The sequence below is a fragment of the Diplotaxodon limnothrissa genome, linkage group LG10 (genome assembly GCF_057381915.1).
Source record: "Diplotaxodon limnothrissa isolate DT_005_m linkage group LG10, D_limnothrissa_male_GT1.1, whole genome shotgun sequence".
Taxonomy (NCBI): Eukaryota; Metazoa; Chordata; class Actinopteri; order Cichliformes; family Cichlidae; genus Diplotaxodon; species Diplotaxodon limnothrissa.
In genome coordinates this window covers 26,340,048-26,367,471 of record NC_140605.1, presented here as the reverse complement: position 1 = coordinate 26,367,471, position 27,424 = coordinate 26,340,048, and the positions used below count along the sequence as shown (strand labels likewise).

At 40.5% G+C, this 27,424-nt stretch overlaps 3 protein-coding genes across 3 annotated transcripts; 1 reads left to right on the top strand and 2 right to left on the bottom strand.

Moving 5' to 3' along the window:
- Window positions 1-138: 138 nt before the first annotated feature.
- Window positions 139-16,262, bottom strand: LOC146624564 (pterin-4-alpha-carbinolamine dehydratase 2). Its single transcript, XM_085364013.1, has 4 exons — window positions 16,118-16,262; window positions 15,123-15,254; window positions 2,196-2,276; window positions 139-387 (listed from the first exon to the last, which is right to left on the bottom strand). Exons 1-4 carry the CDS (start codon window positions 16,214-16,216, stop codon window positions 292-294), a joined length of 408 nt encoding a protein of 135 aa, XP_085220139.1. The 5' UTR covers window positions 16,217-16,262; the 3' UTR covers window positions 139-291.
- A 962-nt stretch (window positions 16,263-17,224) lies between these two features.
- On the bottom strand, window positions 17,225-20,715 carry txndc15 (thioredoxin domain containing 15). The gene is made up of 6 exons (XM_085364012.1): window positions 20,531-20,715; window positions 19,794-20,110; window positions 19,126-19,272; window positions 18,588-18,751; window positions 17,763-17,893; window positions 17,225-17,597 (listed from the first exon to the last, which is right to left on the bottom strand). Exons 1-6 carry the CDS (start codon window positions 20,619-20,621, stop codon window positions 17,401-17,403), a joined length of 1,047 nt encoding a protein of 348 aa, XP_085220138.1. The 5' UTR covers window positions 20,622-20,715; the 3' UTR covers window positions 17,225-17,400.
- A 958-nt stretch (window positions 20,716-21,673) lies between these two features.
- Window positions 21,674-23,338, top strand: LOC146624562 (tripartite motif-containing protein 16-like). Its single transcript, XM_085364011.1, has one exon. It carries the CDS (start codon window positions 21,674-21,676, stop codon window positions 23,336-23,338), a length of 1,665 nt encoding a protein of 554 aa, XP_085220137.1.
- Window positions 23,339-27,424: the final 4,086 nt, after the last annotated feature.

The window sequence follows — 27,424 nt, the reverse complement described above, 5'->3', positions numbered from 1 at the left end:
TGGGGAAATCTAAACCAAAGAGCTTTCATACAGTGTTAATTCAAGATACACTGCATCATTTTAAAACAATTAGAGATGAAACAAGAACATTTGTAAACAGTGTAAAATGTTTATTTTATTTTGACAGATTTTATTTGGGACAAAAATCAGAAGCAGGATATGCACATGTGAAAGACTAAATACATTTAACTCTGTAGTGCAGTCGTCTTTTTAAAGAGTTGAAACTAAAATCAGTGTATCTACAAAGGCTGTGACAGATTGCAGACTAAAGACAAAAAAAAAAAAAAAAAACTACATGGAAAGTGAAATTTTGTCAATAAATTTGGCCATTTTGATGTCCCGTTTTGACAGCCCTCCACAATCATGTGTAGACAGTGTAATTTGGACCTGTGAAGACATATACATGTTAGTGTCAATCACAAGGCAATGACAACATGATCAAAATATTTTCCTAAAAACAACTTTTAAGAGTTTAATAGTTGCAAAAAAAAAAAATCCAATAAAATTACATTCTTTGTCATTTCAGAAAACCTTCCATTCTTTTAAATTGTGGTATAGCTCAAGGTTTTGCGTTATTAGGACTGTGGTCACTTTGACAGGTAGGTGCCGGCGCCTATCTGCATCACCAGGCTTTGCCTTTATTCATTCGAGTGACTAAACAGGAGCTCTCGCAACTGTTTGTTTTGGTGGCGCCTTTTGGAGTCATCAGTTATGGGACAAATAATATGGCTTGCTCTGTGGTTAACTGAACCAATATACAGTTTTGTCAAATTAAATACCATGGTTTTACCTGTAAAAATATACTAATCTAATTAGAATCACCCCGTTTTCCAAATATGGGCGCGTCTGGCTCCAGTTGTATAAGCTATTAGGCTCAAGTCAAAATGCTGGTCACAGTCTAAAGGGGGGAATGTTAGAGTAATTATGTCCACCTTTGATTTCCAGTCTGTATTCAAGAGTACAAGGTACAAATCAGATAGCATATGTGTGGCCATCTAGACACAGCTTTCAGTGCATTATGTGTCGCATCCAGTGTTGTGCAACCTTGGAAAAAAATATTAAAACTATCACCTAGTTCTGTGACAGCTCTTGCACATTCTGGTGGAAATATAATGTGACCTTCCTGTGTATTGGTAGGTGTAACTACAGCGTGCAGTGCTCCCAGCTGTGCTGTGGTTTGCCACTTGCAGCCAGTGAATACAGGTTTTGGTTTTTGGTCTCTGTGTGACATTTCTGTGATGACAAACTCAAGCAAACTGCCCACAGGCGCTGAGACTTCCTGCTGCTGTCAAACAATACTCTCCTAAAAACCACTCTCTAATCATACTTTACAAAATGTGAAACTTTGTACATATTGTGATACACATTATAGTTTTATTTGACATAAACTGTGATAACTACTCCTTTCCTGCAGCAGTTTGACCCCCCCGGCTTCCAAAAACATTTTTTGTAAATACCCTTAAAACTGACAACCACCAAAACAGAACAGAAGGTTTAGAGTGAATTTTAGAGAATATTAGCAGCAGCTCAGCATACAGCTTCTGTTTTGTCGAGGCTGTACCTCAGTCGGTGTGGGATTTATGTGTAAGTGTCTGGTGGAAAGTGCTGTGGGGGCCCAGAGACCTGTTGCACCATTGTACAGAGACTTTAATAAAGAGTGGATTAGGAGCAGCATTCCTCCCAGAGCGGCCCGGTCCGCCACACAGTAACTCAGTGGCTACAGCCTAATGCTGAGAGATTTTCAGGGACTGGGTTTGTCATATCAACCACTACTTTATTTGTGAGGCAGGGAAAGTGAGAGAGCCTGTGTTAGTGCTGGGGCTGTGAAGGAAGGCAGACATATTTGCAGAGCTTTTCACAAAAAAAAAAAAAACTATGGGAGTAAAGTGTGAACCTGATTTTCTCTTCCTTTTTCTTTTTGCATAAGGAGTGTGTGAAAGCCTGGCTATGGGCCAGTGATAACCGTTTGACATAAATAAATAAATAAATAAATAAATAAATAAATAAATAAATAAATAAATAAATCAGGCTTTATACAAGATCAGTTGCAGTGTGTCTAATTTGTTATTAACAAACCACAAAACTGTAAATATGGCAACAAATCAAACAAACCACTATTGATTTTGCAAGATGCACTTACTCTAATTGACAGTAAATAAACACAGCACTGTAAATGAATCTCCAGTCCCTGTTACCTTATTATAAACATTGAACCATTCTGGGTGATGGTTCATCTTCTCTGCCTGCAGAGCCACCCGTGACATGAAGCCAAACGCCTGTTAGGGGGAAAATAAAATGATGGCTGAATTTATTGCGAGCATGCTTCAAAATGCATGTTTTTAAGCACAAAGTGATTAATACACTGCATTAAATTTGATCCACTTTTTTATAAATAAATAAATAAATGGAAAAAATACAAAAAGATGATCAAATGTTCAGATGTACAAATTCTGCTAAAAGCAAAGTCATCAGAATAACAAACAGAAAAGGACTCCTGCATTTTTAATGGTCAAAATCTAAATTAAAATAAATAAATGTTAACAGTATACACATAATTAGTGAAAACAAATCATTCTGTAAGTAATCTTGCAAAATTGTAACACTTCAACAGAACTATTGATTAGAAAATATAGCGGGCCTGTTTAAAGGGCTCTGTCATCAAATTTGAAATAAGTTAAATGTGAAGTTTCATAAATAATAAATAAAGTAAGTAACGTTTATTTATATAGCACATTCACTGACATAAAGGTCACAAAATGTGGTACAACAATTAAAACACAATGTTAATAGAGAACCATGTTAGGACAGAATAAAAAAGTTTAATACTATATAAATAAAATAATGTCAATCCAAAGCTTAATAAAGTGCAATACTGCCATCTGAGGCGGGGAGAAGTACAAGACGGATTTCTGAATATAGAAGGTCCTCTTGGATGCATGTGTTCAATTTCCACAACCACAAAAGGACTTTAGAGCATGCATGCACACACCGAGAAACATACACACTCTTCATAAGTTTGGCATGTGACTCGCTCCAATCACAGGCCATCCAGGGAGTGATTACGGTTATTCTAATTATCTACAAAGAGGAGAGTGAAATCCCTCGTCATGCTCTCTGTGAGGAGAGGGAAAAAAAAGAAGAAAAAAAGAATCAGGTAGACCTATTTCAGAGCAATTTCCCACTGCAATCTCAATTAAGCCCCTAAATGCTTCCTCTCTGCCTAATTAAATCAACTGAAATGCCATTGTTTACATGCTATGGCTGTGGCCCCATCCACCACCTGACATGACGAAACAGAATTAGCCTCAAAGAGGAAATTGCGTTTAGCCTTTTTAGTGTGTTGTAACCAATTTCTGAGACAGCCTGCTCAATTCACGTGTAGTGCTATGCATGTAACACGATCAGGAGCTTGATCAAATTGGTTATCAAGGAAACCGTCTCCCGATCAATTTAAGTAATTGACATATTCCTGCAACTTGACCTCACTGGCACCAATTTAGAGAGCCGGGCGGTCTGCTTTTTCTCAGTTTTCATTGGCTTTAATGGAGATTGCTAAGCAGCCTGTCATGTCAGGTGTTGTCCAAACATGTCTTCTCCCTCCAAGGGCTGACTTCAGGTTAATATACCACTGAGGAACATTAAGTGACAGGTAAAAGGATTCTGTGTTAACACTTTTGGTTCCTGCACAATGTCCCAGTTCAAAACACTGTGCTTTTTCAGAAACTCCCTTCCTAATCTGTCCCTTGTTATAGAACAAAAAAGTCATCTCGTGGTATTTTAAGATACTTCCGACTGATTAAACATGGTCTATAAATGTTTATAACTCATTCTTCAGGCTAACATTTTTTTCCTTCTTTTTTGACACCATCATTGGTATTAGGGTTTCCACTACACAAGATGTTGGCTGAGACCATGCAAAGTGCCAAATACTGCAGTTCCTCTGGTGTCCACTAGAGGCTTGCTCCAAAAGTGAATTGATCCCCATACAATCCAATGTTAAAGTGCCCAATTTTACAGCAGAATTTAAGAGTAGACATTCACAGCCTAGTATAGAAAGTGTTTAGGGCTCTATAGACAGTTTCTCTAACTCATCTATCTGGAAACTAGATTTGGGGGTGTGGCCACTTTAACACAGACAACTGCTGTCACACCTCACCTTTGGTCTGCTCCACTGCATTTGTGTTGTAGGGACCTCATAAAGCAGTTTTAATGCATTTATTTGACAAAAAATGGTTTCTACTTGAGTTTTGCTAAATGAAGTTCTGGTATTTTGCTATTTAGCTACTTCACAATAACTGGCAGATTTCAATTTGTTACTTACAAAAATACAACTTAAGAATGGTAACCAAATTTGCTAGTGTTAGCTGACACTCTCATTCAAGAGTGGAAATGTGTGGCATTAGAAAACTGATGGAAACACAGTGTATAGTAACAATATGTACATTACAGTGGCTACGTAAATCCTTTATGGTAGGAACTAGCTTATACTGTACACAAGTGGGTTTTTCAGCTTGAGTACCTTTTTGTTTCAAAGAGAGAAAGATGACAGAAATTCAGTCTACACAGCTTTTAAAACTGTGCTCATGAATGTTTGTGTCCATTAGCATAGCACTTTGCTATGCATACATTCAATAGCAAGGCTGAAAGAACACACTGATGTACACTCTAAAAACTCAACAATGCTGTCTTAGTTGGCGAAAAAGCTAGCTTCAACAGAAACACCAAAATAATTCAATACACACACACACACACACACACACACACACACACACACACACACACACACACACACACACACACACACACACACCTGAGAAGCAGAATCAATGACTGGCATGGGCAATGAACTTTTTTAACACTCAATTTCACTCCAATAAAAAGAAGTTTTGTTGTCTAAAATGACTTCTGTCTTCTCTGCAGTAGGTGCTAAGCTAAAAGCCCAACAACAGCACAAACATGAACAACAACAGGCCAAATGACAGTACACAGCTACAAACATATACACATGGATCTGTAAAGCTTTTTGGAGCACCTATAGGCTACCAGCCCAGTACCATGCTGGTACCGTAAAGAGACAAGCATGCATGTATAGCATCCTACGCTTTTAAATAAAAGCAAAAAAATACAAGCTGGAGAAGCTTCAGCTCATCTTTCTTCCTCTTCTCCCTGTGCACTGCCACAACTTGTACATAAAACTACAATGTCCTCTAGTGCCTTCAGGCAGCTTTTCACTAAAACTACACAACACCGCAGTGTCCAACAGGACACTACTCAGAACAGAGTTCACCGAGAAGAGAAAAAATAAAACAACGAGTTCTTTGTGTGACTTCCGTCTTCTCTATAGCAGGGGCTAAGCTAAAGGATCAACAGCAGGACAAACACAAACACGAGTAGCTTACATTTCCAGCTGTTCCACATATCTTTGACACCGTCCCCATTTGGCGGCAGACAGCTACGACATGTAGGTGTGCGTTTACTGATCATGCTCGCCGCCTGCGCTTCATCAATCCTATGCTAAAGTTATTGCTAACCACAAATATTAGCAGTCTTATTTTCACTGAAGACTTACATAAAATACATAGAAACGATCAATTTATTTGCAAATGTGTAAAAATGTGACAAGCTAACAAAAATTAAAAGCATGACAAATGGTTTCACTGGTGAACATGCAACTAAGCAACTTCTTAAAAAGAAAGGTTTGTCATGTTAGCATTGTTTCCAACAGCCTAAAATGATTATAAACAATAGGAATGAATCCCTCTGCAAGTATTTATTTTTTCTTGTTTAGTAAATTCAAGGATTTTAATCATCAAATGTAAATGCAGATTTCATAACTTTAATCCTGCAACAGCTAAACAGTATCATGACGTTTGCCAATGATCAAGAACAATGTATTTTGAATTATCTAACCATCCATCCATTTTGTTTACCCCTAATTCATTCAACTGAAACTGCACTAAACCGGACTAGTTTATATTGATAACCCAAGCTTGAAAAGTGCTGTATAACATGGAAGCTGCACTGCTTTTATCATAAGTATTGTCACACTTTCCAAGACATTTCCTGTCCCCATTCAGCTGTCAGTGATGTGCAAATGAACCAAAGAGCATTTGGAGGGAATGGGAAACATAAGATGACTGTTAAGTATCATGAAGCCTGATAAAAGAAACAAAAATGGAGAGAAACAAGAAAAAAAATTAAATAAAAGCAGTAATCTCTCGCTACAAATGAATTGGAGTTGAATGTCAAAATAACCTGAAATAGTGAATCCAGAAAATAAATCCTGCCCTACATCAGCCTTTTCTCAACAGACAGTGCTCCCTTGGGGGCAGTAAACAGAGCATGAGGAAACAATACAGGCAAAGTGACAGTGCTGTGCCTGTCCGTCATCTGTAGGTCATCTCAACACCCTCCACTTGGGCCAAACAGAAATTAAAACCAATCCTCAACTCCCAGATGAGGTCTCGTTTCAGCAGAGGTCAAGGGCTTGGCCTCTCAAAGTGCTTTGTTTATCCCATTTGTATTGTACGGGCCACACTTCTCGAGCCAACAGGTCAGCCAGCTAGTCGGCTATCCATCCTCTCAGCCAGCCAGCCAGCAGTTCTCTCCAACTGGCCCAACAAGCTGTAGCTGTCAAGAGTCACATAATTTGACGTGACATTATGCAGGCCCCCATCTCAAATAATCAGAAACACCCGACAGCAGACCGCCACTATGCCCCTCTCCCCTCCACACACACACACACACACACTCTTTTGAGGAGCCATTTTGGTGCTATTACAGCATGATTGTCATACAACACTGGATGAGACAATTTGACGTCGGAGCGGAGTGGTGTTCTCCCTCTCATTGCGGCTCTGGGCTGGAATACAGGACTCAGTTTCAAACACATGTGTCTGTTATTTACAGATCGGCTTTCCACCACCCCGCGGTCCAAGGACTTAGAAACGCCTGCACTGCTTTGCCAGGACTAAGTGCATGCAGATTGTGCCCACCCTTACTAGCCTCTGACAGACACACACTTTCACACTGGTGCATGCACAAATGTACACACACAAGCCTCCTCGGCATATGCGCGAGTATTCGCCGACACGCACGCACAGGAAGACGAGCCGCTCTCCTCCATTACACACCGCCGTGACTACCCGATGATTACTTCGCTAGCCCCATCATCACCCGCGTCAGCGTTAGCCCCCTGGAAAACCTTCGCTCCTCTGCAAGCGAAGAAAGCTGTGATTTCGATGGCGGTGGTTGTGGTGGTGATGATAATGATGATGACCACACCTCATTTCTCTTCTTTCCCCAAACAGCTCTTCACGAGCTTCCAGCTGGCCAGACGTGGGCTGCCCGCTGAGTTGACATGTAACTTAAAGCAAAATATCAAGTAATTATGAAGCAAAGCTGCCAGCTGTGAAGTTCTTTCATGTAGTCAGAGAGAGAGAGAGAGAGCTCTGCTGGGCAAGTGTAACATCAGCGGTATTAATCTTCTCAAATTAAGATTCTTAAAGTTGAGAAAAGCAGAGCAGGGTTTCAGTTTGACTCTCTGCCAGTGTTGACGCTCATTTAGTGACTAATATCATGTGTTACAACTCTTCACACACAACTCAGCTCCTTTTTGTAACGAGTGTCACGTAACGCTCAGGTATGGTGTTAAGGCCAACTTATGCAAACCCCTCATTAACTGCGGGGGTTAGTAGCGAGGGCTCAAAAAGGCATTGGGCTTGTCAACAGACGGCAGACGTCAGGGCCATCTTACTTTACCCAAGGTCTGATAGCCAGATTATCTAACCACCTCCGCTTGGGTGCCACACCTTGTGGCTTCCCTCCAGCTATTCTCACAGGATGGGATGAACGCAGGATGCCTCTGGTTCCCAGGGAAAGTTTCACTTTGGAGATTGAAGGTGGGAACTGAACACCGCTGAGCCGATTAATTGGCTTCTTGCTCGTCTGAGGACAAGTGTAGGAGTTGTATATGCAAATCTGTGTGCATACCTCTAAACATTTGAACAAATTATAACATTTTCTTGTTAGCTTTCCTTTTTTCTCCCCATCCGGTGGAATGTAAAACACTGCCTAAACTCTTTGAAGGGTGGCAAATCCCTGAATCATCGCGTCCAAACAATAGTCAAGAAATGTGGGATACTCCCGAGTCCACTTAAAGGTGGCTGAAATAATAGATCACCAAAGTCATGTATCAAGGAAACCAACCATTCACTAGTTCCAGCTTCTTGGATGTAACGACTGAAGTGGAAACTGATTATCTTTTGGTATCTGGAAGGTCTAGAAGGTCGACTGGCAGGTCAGTGATTTGATTCGCTGTCCAACCAATCCGCCAGTTTAAATGTCCTTGGGCAAGACACCAAAGCGTCATAACTGCCCACAATATATTATCTGTAACAGGAAGACGCTGAGGTTATAAAAACATTAAGGGCTGTATGAATGGGTGTGGCTTGCAGTGTAAAGTGGTCAGTAAGACTCAAAGTGCTACATAAATACAGCACACATGACGAAAGGAATTAACGTTCATTTCAAAAAGAAATAAATTCACTGATTGATATTGACTGACTGGGAAATTGACAAATCAACCCAACAGACTGTCCAATCTGATTGCTCAACTATTTGCCTGGGAGAAGAGGCCCTGCTTGTTTGGTATGGAGCATGAGCAAATGAATTCATCAGTCTAACCTGTATGCGAAAACATGTGCGTGTGTGTGTGAAGCTGGAGGAGGATGGCTTTGGGAGTTTGGTTTACCCAGGGGCTCAGTTTTAGTTGTAGGACAACTTATTCAACACAAGTAGACCAAGTCCCATAACGAGAGGCAGAGGCTTGAAGGAGATTTGGAGGAGAGGGAGCCTCTGACTGAATATAAAAAAGGGATGGGGGAGGGGGGGGATCAGCCTCCAAGAGCAGAGCAGGAGCAGAGGCAGCTGTCTGAACACAGCATTGCACTCTTCAGTAAAAATCAGAGTCGCTACCTCAGACTCGAAATTGGAAGTTAAGTCCAGAAGTTTTTTCCCAGAGCTTGTGATGTAGTTATTGTTTGCGGCAACCTTGGGAGGTTGTTTGTGTATGGCAGACACTTAAAAAAAATTTCACACAAATAAAACTAAAATGTTCGGAATTTATTTTATTTATTTTTTTATTTGAAGTGACTATTTTTCAAAATAACAATAAAATGGTAAAATGGTAAATGGCCTGTATTTATATAGCGCTTTTCTAGTCCCTAAGGACCCCAAAGCGCTTTACATATCCAGTCATCCACCCATTCACGCACACATTCACACACTGGTGATGGCAAGCTACAATAAATTAATTTTAAAATATTTTCCACAGCAGCTTGAAGTCGTTTCCGAGGAAAAGAGTTACAAGAGTAGGAGGGGAGTCTTTTCAGCCTTTCAAAATTATTTTAAAAATAATGTATGGGATGAAATCCAGGTAATTACTGATGCATTTGAGTAAAATTATACTTTTACATTTACAGTTCCACTAATGTTATGTGTTCAAGATAGGATTACTTTTTCATTTCTAGGCTGAAGTGAAATGTGAAAAAATAAGCGTACTATCAGCAACCGATGGACGCAGGAGTGGATGCAGTGTTTATACTTTAAGCTAGCCAGTGAAATATGTTTGTATTATATCCCAATATGGGGGGGAGGGGGGGGGGGGGGTCTATAAGAACAAGATAGCAGTGAGTGAATAATGTAAATATGTAATCCCTTTAAAATAGTTAAACATACAGCAATTAAATAAATTTTACTACTAACTTTTACTATTAACTAAAACTGTCAGAATCCATATATATTTTAATACAGCACATGATAGGAAATACTTTTAAATGCTTTATCTTAATGTGTATATTTGCTATATGTTTTCGTTTCATCTAATAATATCATCGTAGGTCTTTGAATTGAAATGTTTTAATAATACTATTGTTGTGACTTAATTATTTATTCAATTACAAGAAAAACTAATTAATGGTTTTACTTTTTCTTTCATTTGGTTTTTATTTTTTTATTTATTATGTATTTTTATTATTTAGTTCAAATGTACAGCACTTTGTGTCGGCTGTGGTTGTTTTAAAGTGCTTTATAAATAAAGATGATGATGATGATTTGGAGCCATATAAATAAAATAAATTGACCCGAATCATCAATGATTGCACAATTACAAACAAACATGTTGCACAATTAAAATGAACATTCAAGGCAATGTTTTGTGTGGAAAACAGAAATGAACCAGATGCGTAAACATTGAGCAATATTTTACTACTTTACTGTTTCTATTTAACTGTTGTAATTTTATTATGCTCGTCTGAAACAGGTCTCTCTTGTAAATGAGACATTCAATCTCTGATGGGATTACCTGTTTAAATAAATGAAAAATAAATACTTTTATTTTTAAAATAATTTATGAATGAAAACTTCAAAACGATTGAAAATTGTCCAAAAATAACATTAATTGCCAACAATACTATCACTGATAAATTTAATAACCTCTTCACTGGTGCTCATACCCATTTGCTTTTTAATCCCTCTAATAAAAACAGTGGAGCATGCTATGGATGCAGATATTTAACCATTAAAAATTTCCCTCCTTAGGTTAAGACTGCCCTTGTTTACTTTACAAGAAAGACTGAAGATAATAACCGGCCATTTTTCCCCTCTATCCTAAATGTAGCTTTTGAGTGATTTTTTTTTCCCAGGGCTGCTTGACTGAATATTTGTGGGAGAAGGAGGAATGCCATCGATGTCAACCTCAGCTAACACAACACAACAGTTGAGCATGCACAGCTCACCCTCTCTTATACAAGCTGCACCCGAAAGCTACCCGTTTCACTTGTGTCGCATGAAAGTTTCCACTTCATCCACCGAAATGTATAGCAGATGGTAATCTGTAAACATACATAACATAAAGCTTGATGTGTAAACAATATCAGCGACCACAACTTAGAACATGTTCAATTCCAGCCCAGATTTACAGTATTAAACACACACACACACACACACACACACACACACACACACACACACACACACACACACACACACACACGTACGTCTATATGTGATTGCAATAACTCCCACTGACCAAAGCGACTCCAGAAAGAGGATTTCACCTCTCAAAGCACATTAAACAGACTGGACTTGACAGGAAAAATAACTCACAGTTACTCCTCCGACTAATGCCACAAACATCACACTGTATACCCACACGCCGCAGCTAAACTCCTGAGCCATTTATAAAGGCATCATAACACTTTCCACTTGCTGTAATCAAAGAAAAATAAACTCAAAGAAGCAATCCCAGCTGCCATGTTTCCTTTAAATTCATTTCCAGCTCTTGAGCATCTCATGAATTCGCTCAACTTGCTGTACTCACTTCAATGCATGAGTATGGCTCTACCGCCCCCTAGAGATCAGGAGAGGAAGTGTTTTGATACACAGGAAGGGGATTTGTTATTCTCATTATAAACTCTTGGGGATCTGATTTCCTCAAGCCCATCACTTGGAGATAAGTGGCGAATGGAAATCAGCCAGCATGTCGCTCCTCATCTCCATTCCCCTTCGGTAAAAGCCCTTTAAGAGCAGCCATGAAAAACGAGCTGGAGAGTTTGTGAAAATGCATCAGAGAGTTTGAGTGGTGTCTGGAGAGAATAAAAGAGGGTGAAAAAGAAGGATAGAGAGACAGACAGACAGAGCGAGCTGCCAGCATGTAAAATTGGAACAACATGAGCTCATTCCCCCAATAACATGGGGCACAGAATGGGAATGAGAGACAGACAAAGACTGAAAGGCAGAGACAGGGGAAAGGAGGGTGGCAACAAGTAAGAATTTAAAAAAAAAAAAAGAAGAGAAAAAGAAGAAGAGAAAAAGAAGAGAGAAAGCGATGCACAGCAGAAGGAATGATGGGGTTGTTAGTGGTTTGTGAACCAGATGAAACATTTTAACCAATTTGATTGTTTGTGAAAGAAATCATTCTGATCAAAACCCTAATTGCTACCAACTGGCCTCCTGGCGAGTCTCAGAGTAATGCAGCCTGACGTGTCGGGGTAAGAGGAGAGGCTTTAGAGCCAGGAGGAGTAGATGGGGGAGGTCAGCGCTCACCCTCCGACTTCAAACATGGGGAAGTGTAAAAACAGACTATTTTAGGGACTAAAACAACTAACGATGGGATTAGAGGAAGTCCGCTAAGTGGCCTTGAGATGCTGCAGTTTACTTCGCCCCGCACAGAGTGAGCGAACGGAGCAGCTGCTTACAAGACGTGCCAAAAAACTTTTGAAAAGAATATTTAATGTTTGTTTTACCCCAGGAAGCAAGAGAACTAGTTTCAGCTGCCAGGCAGCTCTCAGGAACTGTGTTACAGTAGACACAGTCACCAATATTATAAATAACTATATAAATATTATAAATAACCTTCTGATAAATTGCCATAATTCATTTTAAATGAAACACTTACTTTCAGTGCAATCCTGAAAATTCAGAGCTAAACTGTACCACCAATGTGCACCTGTCCATTTCATCTAAGTACCTCATACAGTACCTGCATATTTTTCCATCCATCCATTTTCTTCCACTTATCCAATTCAGCGTCTCAGGCTGTCATGCCCACTTATACACCTAGAGTCATTTTAGTTAGAAACACCAGTTGACCTAACCCCATGCATGTCTTTGGACTGTGGGAGGAAGCAGGAATTTCCCAGAGACAACCCATGCAGACAGACATGAGGAGAGAATGCGAAATGCAAACAGTAAGAGACCAAGCTGGATTTGAACCCAGACCTTCTTACTGTGAGGCAACAGTGCTAACCGCCATCCTGTTATTGCACATGGTTCACATGATCAGGTTCACTTGTCTGTATGGAATACTAGGTGTATTTGTTTCTTTATGCATTATATTGTTATGCATTGTATTTGGTGTAACTTCAGATGCCCTCATGGTTGGGTATCTTAATGATACTTTTATCTGGATAAATAAAGGATTACACCGCCGCCCGGCATATTCGCCCTACTCAAATATTACCATACTTTACTGTTGACTCTGATTAGCATCCCAAAGTATCCTTGCACTGTGTCCTTGTGTGTCTTTAGAAGCACTTAAAATTTAAACACTTCGTGATAAATATTCAAAGGATGGATGCTGGTTTTTATGGATAGTGGCACAAATTATATAAAGAACAGACCTCTGCAACATGTGCAATTAAACTATCCTGGTGTCACTGAACGTCCTGAGCACTGCCTCAAAGTGTCTCTAGACTAAAGTAACAATCTGGCATTCAGGGCTTGTTTGGATTCATGGTCTGTTTTAGTTATTCTTTGAATAATATTCCCCAATGGGAATCATAACAGTTTTTAAGGCAAGGTTTTCTTCAGCTTCCCTTTTTCAGTAAATATTAAACACAGATGCACTGTTTGGCAAGTTTGGTGGAATTATAAGAACACGGGCACTGCTTCTATTTAAAATTGTAGTTTTTGTTGAGAAAACGAAAAAGCAGAGTATAAGGCGCGAAACCACAATATAATTGGAGGGAAAAGTGTTTTAATTTAGATACTTTTTTTTTTTAAATATACTTGCTAAGTATGAGGAATCTGATCTGAATGTCTGTTAGTGAGTAGAATGGACTGAGCAGTGTGCTTTGTATTACTGCAAGCTACAAACCAGTTTGTTCATAAATAGATTTGTAAATAATTTTGACTATTACACTGTATATATATTGAGCACTGCAGCAGTAGCAGGAGTAAGAAAACTTTTTTGTTGAACCATTTTTGTCTTGTTTATTGGTTATGAGTTTAAGTTGGAGATTTGTCTTTTGTTTGTTTCTGGCCTTTTCTTCGGTGTGGTTGGTGTGGGTAGCTGCACCTCATGTTACATCCAGGTTACCCCAGGCCGGGGACGTAATATTATTTAAATCACTAACTTTTTCCTGCAACTTCATGTCTTTTCTTGAACCACAAAATTTCTATAATTCAGTCTCACGTAAACCAAGTCAGAGATATTGCATAACAACCAAACAATAGTTCATTGATGACACTGACACGAAGAACGCTAATCACAGTATTGTTTTTAAACAATACCAAGCCCTAGATGTTATTATCCTGCACATTTGGTGTCTTAGGTCATTCATAAGTACTTCAGAAAAAATGCTGAAACTTGACACAGTTATAACCTGTGGAGACATGTCTGACTACTGATTTCAATATCACAATTTTATGCTCAGTATGCTACCAGAATCACAGCTGAAATTATGAGTTTCCGATCAACACTTTGGGCATGCATCTGGCAGCGTGCAACAACCCTCCTATAGGTGAACAGATTTTCAAGGCTACAGAAACTGGAAAAATGACTGCTTCATCCCAGACTCTACTGGCCACCTGGAATAAAAAAAGACCACTAAGACAGAAATAGATGTGCATGTTTCTTTTTTCCCCCCCTTTATGTCAAATTCAAAGAAACACCATTTACACACCATCCAGCTGTGCAGGCATGGCTGTTGTGGTCTGATATTGTGATCCCAGCACTTATATAAAACTGTTATTTTGAGGCACTTTTCTTTTATTACACCTTTAGTATCTTACATCCTGCGCTTGATTTAATGACAACAGACACTTCAGTTTCAATCACCATATGCAATGGTGCCTAGATGTCGAATTAGCTGCTGATTTTTGCCTGTCGTTCAATCTTTTGCACGCATAACTGCATACTAATCGTGGCAGAGAGAGGCGCCTGCCTGTCCTTTGGAAGCAATTACAGTTTCAGGGTTTTGCTCAAGGGAATGTGGACAGAAGAAGACAGTGATAGAATCGCCATCCCTGCAATTTGTGGACTAGTCCGCCACAACTCAACTATACGTGGTAAATCAAGAATAGGACCTATGCATATTTTGAAAAAAGTGCACACATGCATGACAGGGAAAGGGGAGAAGACGTTAGATACACCTAACTGCACCTGATCATGAATGGCTAGCCTTACATAAACATAATCTAAATTAGGTCTAAACTCAAATCAAAGGAAGTGATGAAAAAATAACAGCAATATAAAAAAAATAAAATTCTAAGTCATAGATCCCTAATTAGATCTAAGACTTCAACAAAGCTAATTACTATATTAACATAAATACACACACCTGATTAAAGGTTTTAAAGTGAAGCTCTTTGAAGATGGCATCACGGTCCTCCACCTCCATCCAGCCTGTGGCCCTGAGCTCGACCAATAGCTGCTCCCGGTCTTCAGGGGAGAGCCAGTGTGAGTCTGATGACTGGACAAAATCATATTACGGTTAAACTCTTTAGCCCTGGAATTATAAAGGACAAATCACGTTTTTTGTAAAAAAAATTTCTTGCACTATAATGAAAAGTGCTGATTCAACCTTTACACACATGCTTAGTCTAGTATTAGGAGTTCTCTGACTGCTATTCACGCTGCGTCCAAAAGGTGGCGGTCTAGACCCAAAAATGAACGTTAACGCCGTCCTTTCCAGGACAACAGGTCAGGCTTACCTGGGTGTAACCTGCATAAGGGACCTAACTTGATTGGTTTAAATAACGGATTTGGACGGGACTCTACTCAAGCCCCGCCCTACTCTAAAAGTCTCAACCAAGCCCTAACAAAGCGTACAAAATGCAGGCATTTCACAGGCTAAAATAATAAATAAATGTGATGGTTAACTTTTAATATACAGTTAATCTCAACTTCGCAATAATATGAATACCAACCTCGCCCCGCTCACATTTCTATTGCACATGAGCCAAATGCCAACGTAAAAAGCAAAGGGATCAAATTAACTGAGAAATCTAAAAAACTACTAACGCCGAATTAAAGAACAGCATAAGAGCAATTCATAAAACTGTTACACACTTTAATCGTTTGCGCCTTAACGTAAATGGACGCCTTAAAGTTTGTATTTACATTTTTCCTGGTAGAGTTCAGCGTACGGTTTCTCACGTGATAGAACGACGCGAGCTGGATACTTTGGAGGCTACACGTCGGAACGGTGCTTGGCTTGTCACGTGGGAGTGCACCCACACACTTAGCTGTGTTCAAAAACAGACTTTCCTCACGTGGAGTTTGTTTCTTCTGTTATTTAATGCTAATGCTAAAGCCTGTCACTACATTACTCACCATTTTAGATGAGTTGTTGCTGCAGAACGGAGGCGCCCTCAAGCTGCTCGGCAGGTGTAGAAGGCTGCCTGTCCTCAGGCTAAACATTAACCTAAACATTATCAGTAAACTGTCAGCTGTCCTCTCTCCCTACCAATGCCCCCTCTGCTCTTCCTCTACTGCCCTCTCATACTTTGCCATAGCTGTTTAACGTAGTGCCTGATTAAAATCACGCATTTTTCCAATGGAGTCTGGTTTTCTATTGAGAAGCAGTGGTATGATACTGCAAATATAGCCGAGAGCCATGGATTTGTGAATGCTTTTTAAGGACAAGTAAATGATGTGATTTTTTGCTTTCCACTGCTAATTATCTAACATGACAAAAGTCACTTTTCGCTCGTCTTCATGTGTTTTTCAAACTGGATTTCGATGCAATTTCTGTTGTGTGCTTATATAAATAAAAAATAACCCAAAAGAGTTGCTATAGCCAGATATTTTATGTTTGAGGTGTTTTTTCACTTAAATAAAATTACTTACTGAACACGTTTCATTAGGTTAAATATATAAATATAGAATGTCTTAATACACCCTATAGGTATCAGTCTGCTAAAGTAACAACTATGATGACAAATTTCTCTTCAATTAATTAACACTACTACTGAACATCTGACATATGCCATGATTGAAACGTCATTTTCACCACTGTATAAGCTAACGGAATATTCTTTGATCCTTTGGAAGGACTCTGCCAGTGACCTCTGACCTGTGCCAGGGGGTCTGCGCCTCTGTCCTCTTTTCTTTTGCTGCCACAACAGAGAATTTCCTTCCTACACACATCACTGTTTGCAATGTTTTCATTTACAGCTGTAAAATATCTCCACAGGATGTTCCTCTCTTTCACTCACTGCAGCCTACATGTTTGTTCAGTGCAGCTGAATCAGGGGACTGCAAGACAACAAAACACAGTAGAGCCAGGAGGAGGAAGAGGAGCAAAGTGTGCCTGCATGAGAGGAGCAGTGTTTGTACAGACATGTCAACTATTTAGTTTTTTTGTACTTTGGACTTACTTGGGTTCAGCTGAACATCAACTAAAAGGCACAAAAAAAAATGACAGCACAGTTTGTCTTCTCGCACACAGCCTCAAAATGTTACTTTTAATGCAAATCTTTATTCTAAACCGCAAGAGCTCAAATGTTTTTATTTCACTCAAACACTTAAAACATGAGCACATTAGCCATTTTAATAAACTAAACTGTTTAGCGAACAATTCTTTACATCATTCTTGACAAACAGTCTGTGAGGTTTCAGTCTTGATGCTCGTGCTCTTGTCCGGGTATGAGCCAGCGTATGCTGTCAGTCCGCAGGATGGCGTACAGAGTGAAGCTTGTGATGAAGAGGATGGAGAAGACCAGCAGCCAGTCGATGCTCCTCACGGGAACGCTAGGGAGGGGACCGAGGCGGTCTACGTCTGTCACATTTCTATCAGGGCCGGCTTCAAAACCTGGAACACACAGAGTTGGATCACACATGGGTGCAAGTTTCATTTGAGTGGTCGTTCAGATTCATTTTACATGACTCAAAATGTTCTTCCAACCACCCAATTCTGACCCTTTTTAGCCCAAACCAGTAAGCTCTATATAATGTAACACATAACCTGCATTTGTACCTGTCTGGTTAACAAGAAAAGATGTGAGCGTATCCAGCGTTCTGTCAGTGTGGTTGAAACGAGCCATTGGTTTTGCCCCTTGGAACAGCAGGATGTTGGGCACTGCCACAGTCCCAAACCTCGTGGAGAGGCTGGTGGAAGATGGAGACATGCATTACAAGAAAATAACACGCAATAGATTTAAATATTCACTGGTCAACAAAATAACCTACAGAAAAATCTTTTGAATATACATGATAGATGCATTCAAAACAATTTTTGAGTCTGCAGTTAGTTGATTTTTCTTATTTCAGCTGTTTCCTTTAAAGGTAACAACAGTGGATCATCTGCCTCCATCTAATCCTGTACCAAGTATTCTCCTCTGTCACACCAACCCTCTGTGTACATTATACTTACACAATGTCATGTATAATGTACAGGGATACAGATTATTATAAGCACCCTTTATGAGAACATAATCAATCAATTCTTGGATGTTTACACAAAATAGAGTCCAAACATTTGTTGCAACAAAATGATTTTCAGCTTTTCAAAATTCTGGTCTTTAATTTACTTACTTTGCCTCAAATGTGATTATAAAACCAAAGTCACAAAAAAGACTTTATTCTACATTTGTATTTTTATCATTTTCAACACAAAAGAACTTTTATCAACTACTCTAATTATGCAATTAACTGTTTGCTAATAAACATGAGCTATATTCTGCTTCTATATAGATGCTAAGGGGTGGTGAGCCACAGACGACAACAGCTTTAAAAAGTATTCTAAGAGGGGTTTTCACAGTGAGATTACACAGTTAAAACCAGAACAAAGGTGATCATTTACCTGCTGTGCTGTGAGGCATCCAGTGCCAAGAAATGCATGCTGGGAAAAACCCGGGGAAGGGCGTTGAAGTGAGGTGCCAGGTTGGCTGAGAACTGGCACCAGGCGGTGAAGAACAGCACCACAGAGCACTCTGTGCTGTTAGCATTGAGGAACTCCATTAGATCCTGAAAGAAAAGAAGGGATGGGTTTAGTGTTTTTTATCCAGGAGAGAAACAGGAAATTCTCCTGCATGGAATTTTATAAGAGGGATACAAACAGAACCTGAATTCTGGTAAATTCACTCAAAAATGAAAGGTGTAAAGGCAACAAACAACAATGCTCACGATACAAACAGTGAGTCATGCTATGATGAAATAAAACAAAACTGATTTACAAAAAGGTTTATACACACAAAAAATATACAAATAGATGCATTAGAAAAGTTGATAAATTAATCTTGTATATGGTAACTGGTGTAAATGTTTGGGAAATTGGTGGCACACTTTTTACACACTTTACACAGCGTGTAAACATGTGCCTCAGAGGATGGAGTGAGTACCTGTGAGGCATTGAGGACCTGCACAGTGAAGTTCTCCATTCCTGTGATGTTCCGTCTATCACAGTTGACTTTGTACGTCTTGGCGGTCTCCGTGGTGTTGTGCTCCTCAACCGTTATGACCTCCGCACGCACAATGTCAAGCGTGAGCTGCAGGGAAACATTCAAGGAAAAGTTAGTTTCAGCAAAACTGCATTTATAACTATGCATATTTGGGCTAATCTTCAGTGAGACATTATCAAGCACACGTCAAAACATAAAAGCTAAGCTGAGGCTGAAATTAAATTAACCTTGTTATTGATTTTTTTATCAATTCATTTTTAAGATAGGAGAAGACTTTATTGATCCAACAGCGGTTTAAGTCAGTTGGTTTATAACAACCAGTGTTAATATCTTAAAGTAAATTTGTCCAGGAAGACATTTGAGAATCAAAGGATCTCATTGTCTCACTTAATCATCTTAGAAGACAAATCTGCAAATCTTCACAAGTGCAAATTTTACCTTAATAATAAATCATTTACTAATTTGTGATTATCTTTATATTTTGGGTTTCTTTTGGAATTTATACATCAATTTAGATGTCAGTCACTGTGGTAACTGAGGTGGTAACCCTTTAAGGCTGCAGTCTAACAGCAGTCCCTTTTTATGTCTCACAGTTTCATCTTACTAACCTGCTGTGATGATTCAGCATCTTCCTCCTGTGATCCACCATTCTCAGCTGGAGCCGGTGAACTACACTGGGCACTGCTGTCATCACAGGGCGGGGAGAAGCCTGACTGAAAGTCTTTCACATTTTTGGGGAAGAGAGACTCGATGTCAGATGGATCGATGGGAGTTTCAGTGCCCATCACAGCATCTGCGATCTCAGCCGTCTTGAACTGCCTCTTCGGCAGAGAGTCCAGGTCTCCGGACTCTACAAACTTGGGGCTGTTCTCCAAATCGGACAAAGTGTCCTCTGACAAAATGAGCTCCAGTGAGTCGTCATACTCTAAGGGACAAAAAAATAATTAAACTCAGTACATATAACATATTTGTAATTGTTTTCCATTCCATCTGACTTTTAATAGTGAATCACTGCAGAAGTTTATCTGAGGACAATCAGATTTCTTGCCATAAGCTGACAGTTACACTCCTGTGAAAAGCATTTGTTCATTTCCCGATTTCATAGTTTTTTGCACATTTATGACACGTAATTGTTTCGGATTCATAGGCATCTGATTAGAATAAACAGCGCCTCTCACATTATTTCAGTCATCTAAATCCCTTTGAAGAACTAGCTAACTAATAGAATATTACACAGAGAGAATATCCTGTGTTACTGTTAATGATCAACCTAAATACAAACATTATATTAGATAAAGGTTTGTACTGTTAGCATTGAGGCTAGCTGCAGCTATCAGTCTCTTACCTTGACCAGACGAAAACTTGAAAACATCCTCATGATGCAGCAAAAACAATAAGACAAACCGTAATTGAAGCTTATTTAAAATCCCCCTCATGTTTTTGAAATGTAACGAGCCAAACACGATTATGAAACGCTGTCACGACATTTTGAGCCGTGAAGAGATGCTGGTGGACTCATAGGAACGAGTGGTCGGATCTGTGGCGGAAGAAAATAGACGATGCACATGAAAAGGTGGCTTCCGGGATGCTTTTTTTTAACCCATACATTTATTTTTCTCTAGGAAATCCATCCCATATATTTCTAGACCATTCCTTGGCCGTTTTTGTGCTGTTATTGGTGCCTTTTACGGGGAACACTGATTTCCAGTTTGGGTACTCGGGTATATCAAACAGGGTTTAAGATAGCGTCACCTCACTTCCTGAAGTTTACTGCACAGCTCCACCTTTTGTTTTGCGTATGTGTCCATACTACGTATTACGGTAAGGGAAACCGAGAACCGATTTCAAAATATGTAAAGGTGATTTGAGAGGGGGGAAATGGTTTGTATAAAGTGATGTCAAAACGCTGATATCCAAAATCAGAGTCACTTACTTACCCTATACTGCTTGAGTAATGGTGTCAAAATTACTCTGTGGAAACTGAATTTACTTGCAATGGCTGTACACTTCTTTTGAAATTGTAATTTCTAAATGTGGTTATGCATAAGTATTTCATACTTGAATATTTCTGCCTTTGGCAGTTTTTAATTTGTATTTAATGTTTATTTCTGTATTGATATTTATCTCATGGTATATTACATCATTGATCACCGACTCACGTTGATTAATGTTAAAATTACATTCACAACTAGATTGCTAGATTGCTTTTATTTTGGATTTAGGTCTAAGTTTCCCGTACCGTAATGTGTAGCACATACACGTAATGCAAACTAAGGTGGGGGCTGGCTTGACTGAGTGTCTTAAAGTGGTACAAAGTCCGTTTATTCCCTCCCCTTCTACTCCTCAGCCAGTTAAAATATGAATCTAAACACCATGTGATCAAATGAAAGCGCTGAAAAGACCATACACCACAGATTAGTGTGTAAGGAGGCAATGAATGCAGATTTTCTCTGGTAGCTGAAAGTGAAACTTAATTTGACTGGACAAAATGGCGCTGCAGCTGATTCAGCTGGAGCAAGAAAAACTGAGCTGTTCCATTTGTCTGGACCTCCTTAAAGATCCAGTCACTATTCCCTGTGGCCACAGCTACTGCATGGACTGCATCAAAAACTGCTGGGATGAGAAGGAAACACACAGCTGCCCTCAGTGCAGGCAGACTTTCACACCGAGGCCTGTCCTGGTGAAGAACATGATTTTAGGTGAGTTAGTGGAAGACTTAAAGAAAGCAGAACATTCAACAGCTTCATCTGATCATACCTTTGCTGGACCTGGAGATGTGGCCTGTGATTTCTGTTCAGAGAGGAAGCTGAAAGCCTCCAAGTCCTGCCTGGTGTGTATGGCCTCTTACTGTGAGCAGCACCTTCAGCCTTACTACAACGTAGCTCCATTAAAGAAACACAAGCTCATCAAAGCCACTTCAAAGCTTCAGGAGAACATCTGCCCTCGCCATGATGAGGTGATGAAGATCTTCTGCCGCACTGATCAGCAGTGTATCTGTTATCTCTGTTTAATGGATGAACACAAAGACCATGTCACAGTGTCAGCTGCAGCAGAAAGAGCCGAGAAACAGAAAGATCTTGAAACAAATCAGCAAAATGTCCAACAGAGAATCCAGAACAGAGAAAAAGATGTGAAGGTGCTCCAAGAGCAAGTTGAGGCTATGAATCTTTCTGCTGATAAAGCTTTCAGAGAATGTGATAAGGCTTTCAAAAATTTGATCAGTCTCATTGAGAAAAAAAGCTCTGAGGTGAAGCAGCAGATCAGATCCAAGCAAAAATGTGAACAGAACAGAGTCAAAGAGCTTCAGGAGAAAATAGAGCAGGAGATCAGAGATCTGAGGAGGAGAGACACTGAACTGCAGCAGCTCTCACTGACAGAGGATCACCTCCATTTTCTGAAAAACTACTCCTCACTGTCACATCAGAGTGCATCTACAAACGTACCCACCTACAACAATCTTACTCTGCAGTACTTTGAGGATGTGACTGCATCTGTGTCACGGACCAGAGATAAAGTGAAGGCTCTTCTCAGTGATGAGTGGCCAAAAATCTCAGTTGGAACGACCAAAGCAGATATTTTACTGCCTCAAGGAGAACCCAAAACCAGAGACGACTTTTTGAAATATTCTTGTCAGATAACACTGGATATAGATACAGTGAACACACTTTTATCATTGAGTGACAGCAACAGAAAAGTAACACTGATGAGTAGAAACCAGTCATATCCAAGTCATCCAGACAGATTCCTTGTTTGCCGGCAGGTCCTGAGCAGAGAGGGTCTGACTGGACACTGTTACTTGGAGGTGAAGTGCAACGGGATGGTTGGAGTAGCTGTTGCATACAAGCATATCGGCCGTAGAGGGACGGTGAAGGAATGTGGATTTGGATTTAATGACAAATCCTGGGCATTAACAGTTTCAGGCAGTGGTTACAACTTCAAACACAACAACATTTCCACTCTCATCTCAGGCCCTCTGTCCTCCAGAATAGGAGTATATTTGGATCACAGGGCAGGAACTCTTTCTTTCTACAGCATCACTGAGACCATGAATCTCCTCCACAGAGTCCAGACCAGGTTCACTCAGCCTCTCCATGCTGGACTGTGGCTTCCACAAAGTGCTGGAGACACTGCTGAGCTGTTTGACTTCAAGTAGATAAGAGATATTGAACTGTGCAATACAGTATTTGTTAAGATGTATGTATGTACACTATCAAAGATCTTTATGTATGTTATGATTTGTACCTTATTTTTTTCTGTTTACAAAATAATTTTTCAATAATTTAATAACTAATGTATGTATGTAAATATTGTACTTTACTTTCAAACTCATAACTAAAACATTTATCAAAATTAGATTTTTCAGAAATTCTCAATTTATACAGTGTGTTGAGAAATAATGATAAAAACTGTTGTCACTAGTTTAACCGCGGGAAACAAAAAGAAAAATGCAAAAGGATGACACAATATGTGTCTATGATGACATGTAGGTTTGAATAATTTCGTTTGATGTACTTTTATTTTTACAAAAAAAAAGATTTTATATAGGATACCTTTTTTTAATTTACAAAAAAGCAAAGCATTGGAGTTTTCGCCCACATGAGATGCGCTGCCTTGGATCCTCCAAGATCCTGGGTCCTGAAACTTAGTTCACTTTTATTTATATAACGCCAAACTACAACAGTTGCCTCAAGATTCTTTTTATTTTAAGCCAAGACCCTACTTTAAGATCAAGAAAACTGAAAAAACCCCAACAATCAGAAGATCCCCTTTGAGCGAGCACTTTGGCGACACTAGGAAAGAAAAACTTCCTTTTAACAAGAAGAACCCTCCAGCAGAAGGGCTTGTGTACACACAAAGCCTGAAGAAATTCATCTTTCTTTTCGAACCACTTGGAGAGCTCTATGGTTTCATTCGGCTTCATCTGGCCATCACTCCTCGAGAAGATCTGCTTAGCAGGTGCTGCAGTTTCACACTCTTTGCCTGCCTGCAGGGAGTTACTGATAATAGATACAACAACATGAAAGTTTGACTCAAGCCTGCCTTTTATCAATGGTTCAGATTGCTGATGATGTAATGCTGTGGTGATTATGTTCTCGGCACACTTTGGGCCCTGTAGTACCAACTGAGCATTATTTAAACCCCTTAACATACCTAAGCAGGAAACTCTCCATATTGTCAATATGGAGCAAAATGGAGCAGAATTCTGGACAAATGTATCAGTTTCCATCTGGTATATCATACAGACATATGGCTAGTATAGAGTAATGGATCTAAATGATCATCAGTTCCCAAAAGCTGTTAAATTTGTTTTTTGAAAATCATTCCAGAAATGAAGTAACCTTGGAAAATCCCAAAATATAAGTGTAAAATCCTCAATCCAAAGCCCCTACAGCAAAATTACCAAATTCAAATTTTCAAATTCAAATTTTATTTGTCACGTACACAGTCATACACAGTACGATATGTAGTGAAATGCTTGGACAACTGCTCGTGACCTAAAGAAAACAAAAAAGGAAAAGGCTATGAATAAGATAGGAAATAAATATGAAAAATTAAAAAGGGTAAATTTAACTAAGAAGGAATAAAATATAAATTAAGGTTAAAAATGAAATAACTGTACAACACAAATTAGAATGAAGGGTAAATTTAACTGGGAAGGAATAAGATAAAATATATAAATTAAAGTTGAAAATAAAATAACTGTACAACAAAATACACAATATAGAACTATATAAGAATGTATGAAGAAATCTAAATATAAATAAATATATACACAATAACAGCAGCTGTACAAGTATTAACCGGAAATGAAGAATATAGTGACCAGTGTTGTGCAAAAAAACAATGTGTGCAAAAACAATGTCCAGAAAGTCCAGTGTGTGTGTGTAAGAACCATATGTGTGGGTCAGTACTGTGTGGTGGTGTGATTGAGAGACCGTATCACCTGCGGGAAGAAGTTCCTCCTCAGTCTCTCTGTGTTGGTCTTCAGGGAGCGGAATCGCTTTCCTGACCTCAGCAGAGAGAACAGTCTGTTGTTGGGATGGCTGAGGTCCTTCACGATCTTCCTGGCCTTGGTCCGGCACCGCCTGCTGTAGATTGAGTGCAGGTCAGGGAGCTCGGAGCGGATGGTGCGCTCAGCTGACCGCACAACCCTCTGTAGAGCTCGTCTGTCCTGCATGGTGCTGTTCCCGAACCAGGTTAAGATGTTTCCCGCCAGGATGCTCTCTATGGTGCATGAGTAAAAGTTCCTGAGCACCTTGGAGGGCAGTTGGAAGTCTCTCAAGCGTCTGAGGTGGTAGAGACGCTGTCGGGCCTTTTTCACCACGGTGTTGATGTGACAGGACCATGACAGGTCCTGCGTGATGTGAACTCCGAGGTATTTGAAGCTGTCCACTCTCTCCACTGGGCACTCGTTGATGACGGGGGTCTGGTAGTTCCTCTCCTGCTTAGTGCTGAAGTCCACTATCAGCTCCTTTGTCTTACTGACGTTTAGAAGGAGGTTGTTCCTCTGGCACCAGTTCTCCAGATTCCTAATCTCCTTCAGGTAGGCCGTCTCGTTGTTATCAGAGATCAGGCCCACCACGACGGTGTCGTCAGCAAACTTGATGATGGTGGTGGAGCTGGTAGTGGCCACACAGTCATATGTGTACAAAGAGTACAGCAGGGGGCTCAGAACACACCCCTGGGGGGCTCCAGTGCTGAGAGTGGTGGAGGCTGAGACATGTCCGCCCATCCTTACTGCCTGTGGTCTGCCAGTTAGGAAGTTGGAGATCCACTGACACATAGATGAGCTGAGTCCCAGATGCTCCAGCTTGGTGGTGAGTGTGGCGGGAATTATGGTATTAAATGCAGAGCTGTAGTCTATGAAGAGCATTTTAACATAATTCCCCCTTCTAGTGTCCAAGTGAGTGAGTGATGTGTGGAGGAGATGAGAGATGGCATCGTCTGTGGAACGATTTGGACGGTAAGCGAACTGTAGTGGGTCCAGTGTGTCTGGTAGTGAAGAAATGATGAAGTCTCTGACCAGGCGTTCAAAGCACTTCATCACTACTGAGGTGAGGGCTACAGGGCGATAGTCATTGAGAGAAGCAGGGTGGGGTTTCTTCGGGACAGGAACAATGATGGACTCTTTGAAGCATGTGGGGATCACCGACTGAGATAAAGAGATGTTGAATATCTCAGTGAACACAGGAGCTAGCTGGTATGCGCAGTCTCTTAGGATACGACCTGGGATGCCGTCTGGTCCTGCTGCTTTCCTGGTGTTCACTCTTTTGAAGGCTCTCCTTACTTCATGCTCGGAGATGACGAGCACGTTTCCGGTGCTGGCAGTATCTTCCTGTCTGCAGCCGTTAGCGCCGCTAACACTAGCATTGTTGGAGACCTTAGTTGCAGCCTCGAAGCGAGCATAGAAAGCGTTCAGCTCGTCTGCCAGAGTCACGGCCGCGTTCGTCATACCGGTTGTTGGTGCTTTATAGTCCGTTATTGTCCTTAGTCCCCGCCACAGGCTCCTAGAGTCACTCTGTTGGAGTTGTGACTCTAGTTTCCTCCCATAGCGCTGCTTCGCCTCTTTCACCGCCCTCCGCACGTTATATGACGCGGCTTTGTACGGGTCCATGTCCCCCGTTGTGAGTCCCGTGTTGTAGGCAGCGGTGCGGGATCTCAGAGCGTTGCGGATGGTTTTATCCACCCACGGCTTCTGGTTGGGAAACGTTGTGATAGTCTTTGTCTCCACGGTATCATCCGCTAGTTTCCCGATGAATCCCACAACCGCTTCCGTAAACACGTTGACGTCATCGTCGGAGCTGTTTCTGAACATGCCCCAGTCTGCGTCATCGAGTGCGTCCTGTAACGCGGCCACCGATTGATCCGTCCAGCGCGCGACCTTCCTCTGAACCGGAACTTCCTGTTTCAGCCTTTGTTTATATTTTGGCATGAGGAAGATGGCGGCGTGATCAGATTTGCCAAACGGAGGGCGGGATTGTGCCTTGTAGCCGTCCTTGACCGTAGTGTAGCAGTGGTCCAGTGTCCTTTCACCCCTGGTGGGGCAGGTGATGTGTTGATAAAAGTTCGGCGCTGCGCGTTTGAGGTTGGCGCTATTAAAGTCCCCCGTCACAATAAGCGCAGCGTCCCGGTGTTGTGTCTGGTGCTGTGTGAGTGCCTCATGCAGCTCGCATAAGGCGGTGACCGTGTCCGCTTGTGGTGGAATATAAACGGCACTTACAATGACCGATGTAAATTC

Bases quoted from the DNA above. Each gene is read 5' to 3' on its own strand.
- LOC146624564 (XM_085364013.1), bottom strand. From the start codon at position 16,216: ATGTTTAGGTTAATGTTTAGCCTGAGGACAGGCAGCCTTCTACACCTG. The intron at 2,277-15,122 runs GTGTGTGTATTT...TCCCCCTAACAG, and splicing joins ACTTTAAAACCTTTAATCAG to GCGTTTGGCTTCATGTCACG. The intron at 388-2,195 runs GTAACAGGGACT...ATGTCTTCACAG, and splicing joins GGTTCAATGTTTATAATAAG to GTCCAAATTACACTGTCTAC.
- txndc15 (XM_085364012.1), bottom strand. From the start codon at position 20,621: ATGAGGGGGATTTTAAATAAGCTTCAATTACGGTTTGTCTTATTGTTT. The intron at 19,273-19,793 runs GTTAGTAAGATG...GTTTCCCTGCAG, and splicing joins ATGCTGAATCATCACAGCAG to CTCACGCTTGACATTGTGCG. The intron at 18,752-19,125 runs GTACTCACTCCA...CTTTTCTTTCAG, and splicing joins AGGTCCTCAATGCCTCACAG to GATCTAATGGAGTTCCTCAA.
- LOC146624562 (XM_085364011.1), top strand. From the start codon at position 21,674: ATGGCGCTGCAGCTGATTCAGCTGGAGCAAGAAAAACTGAGCTGTTCC.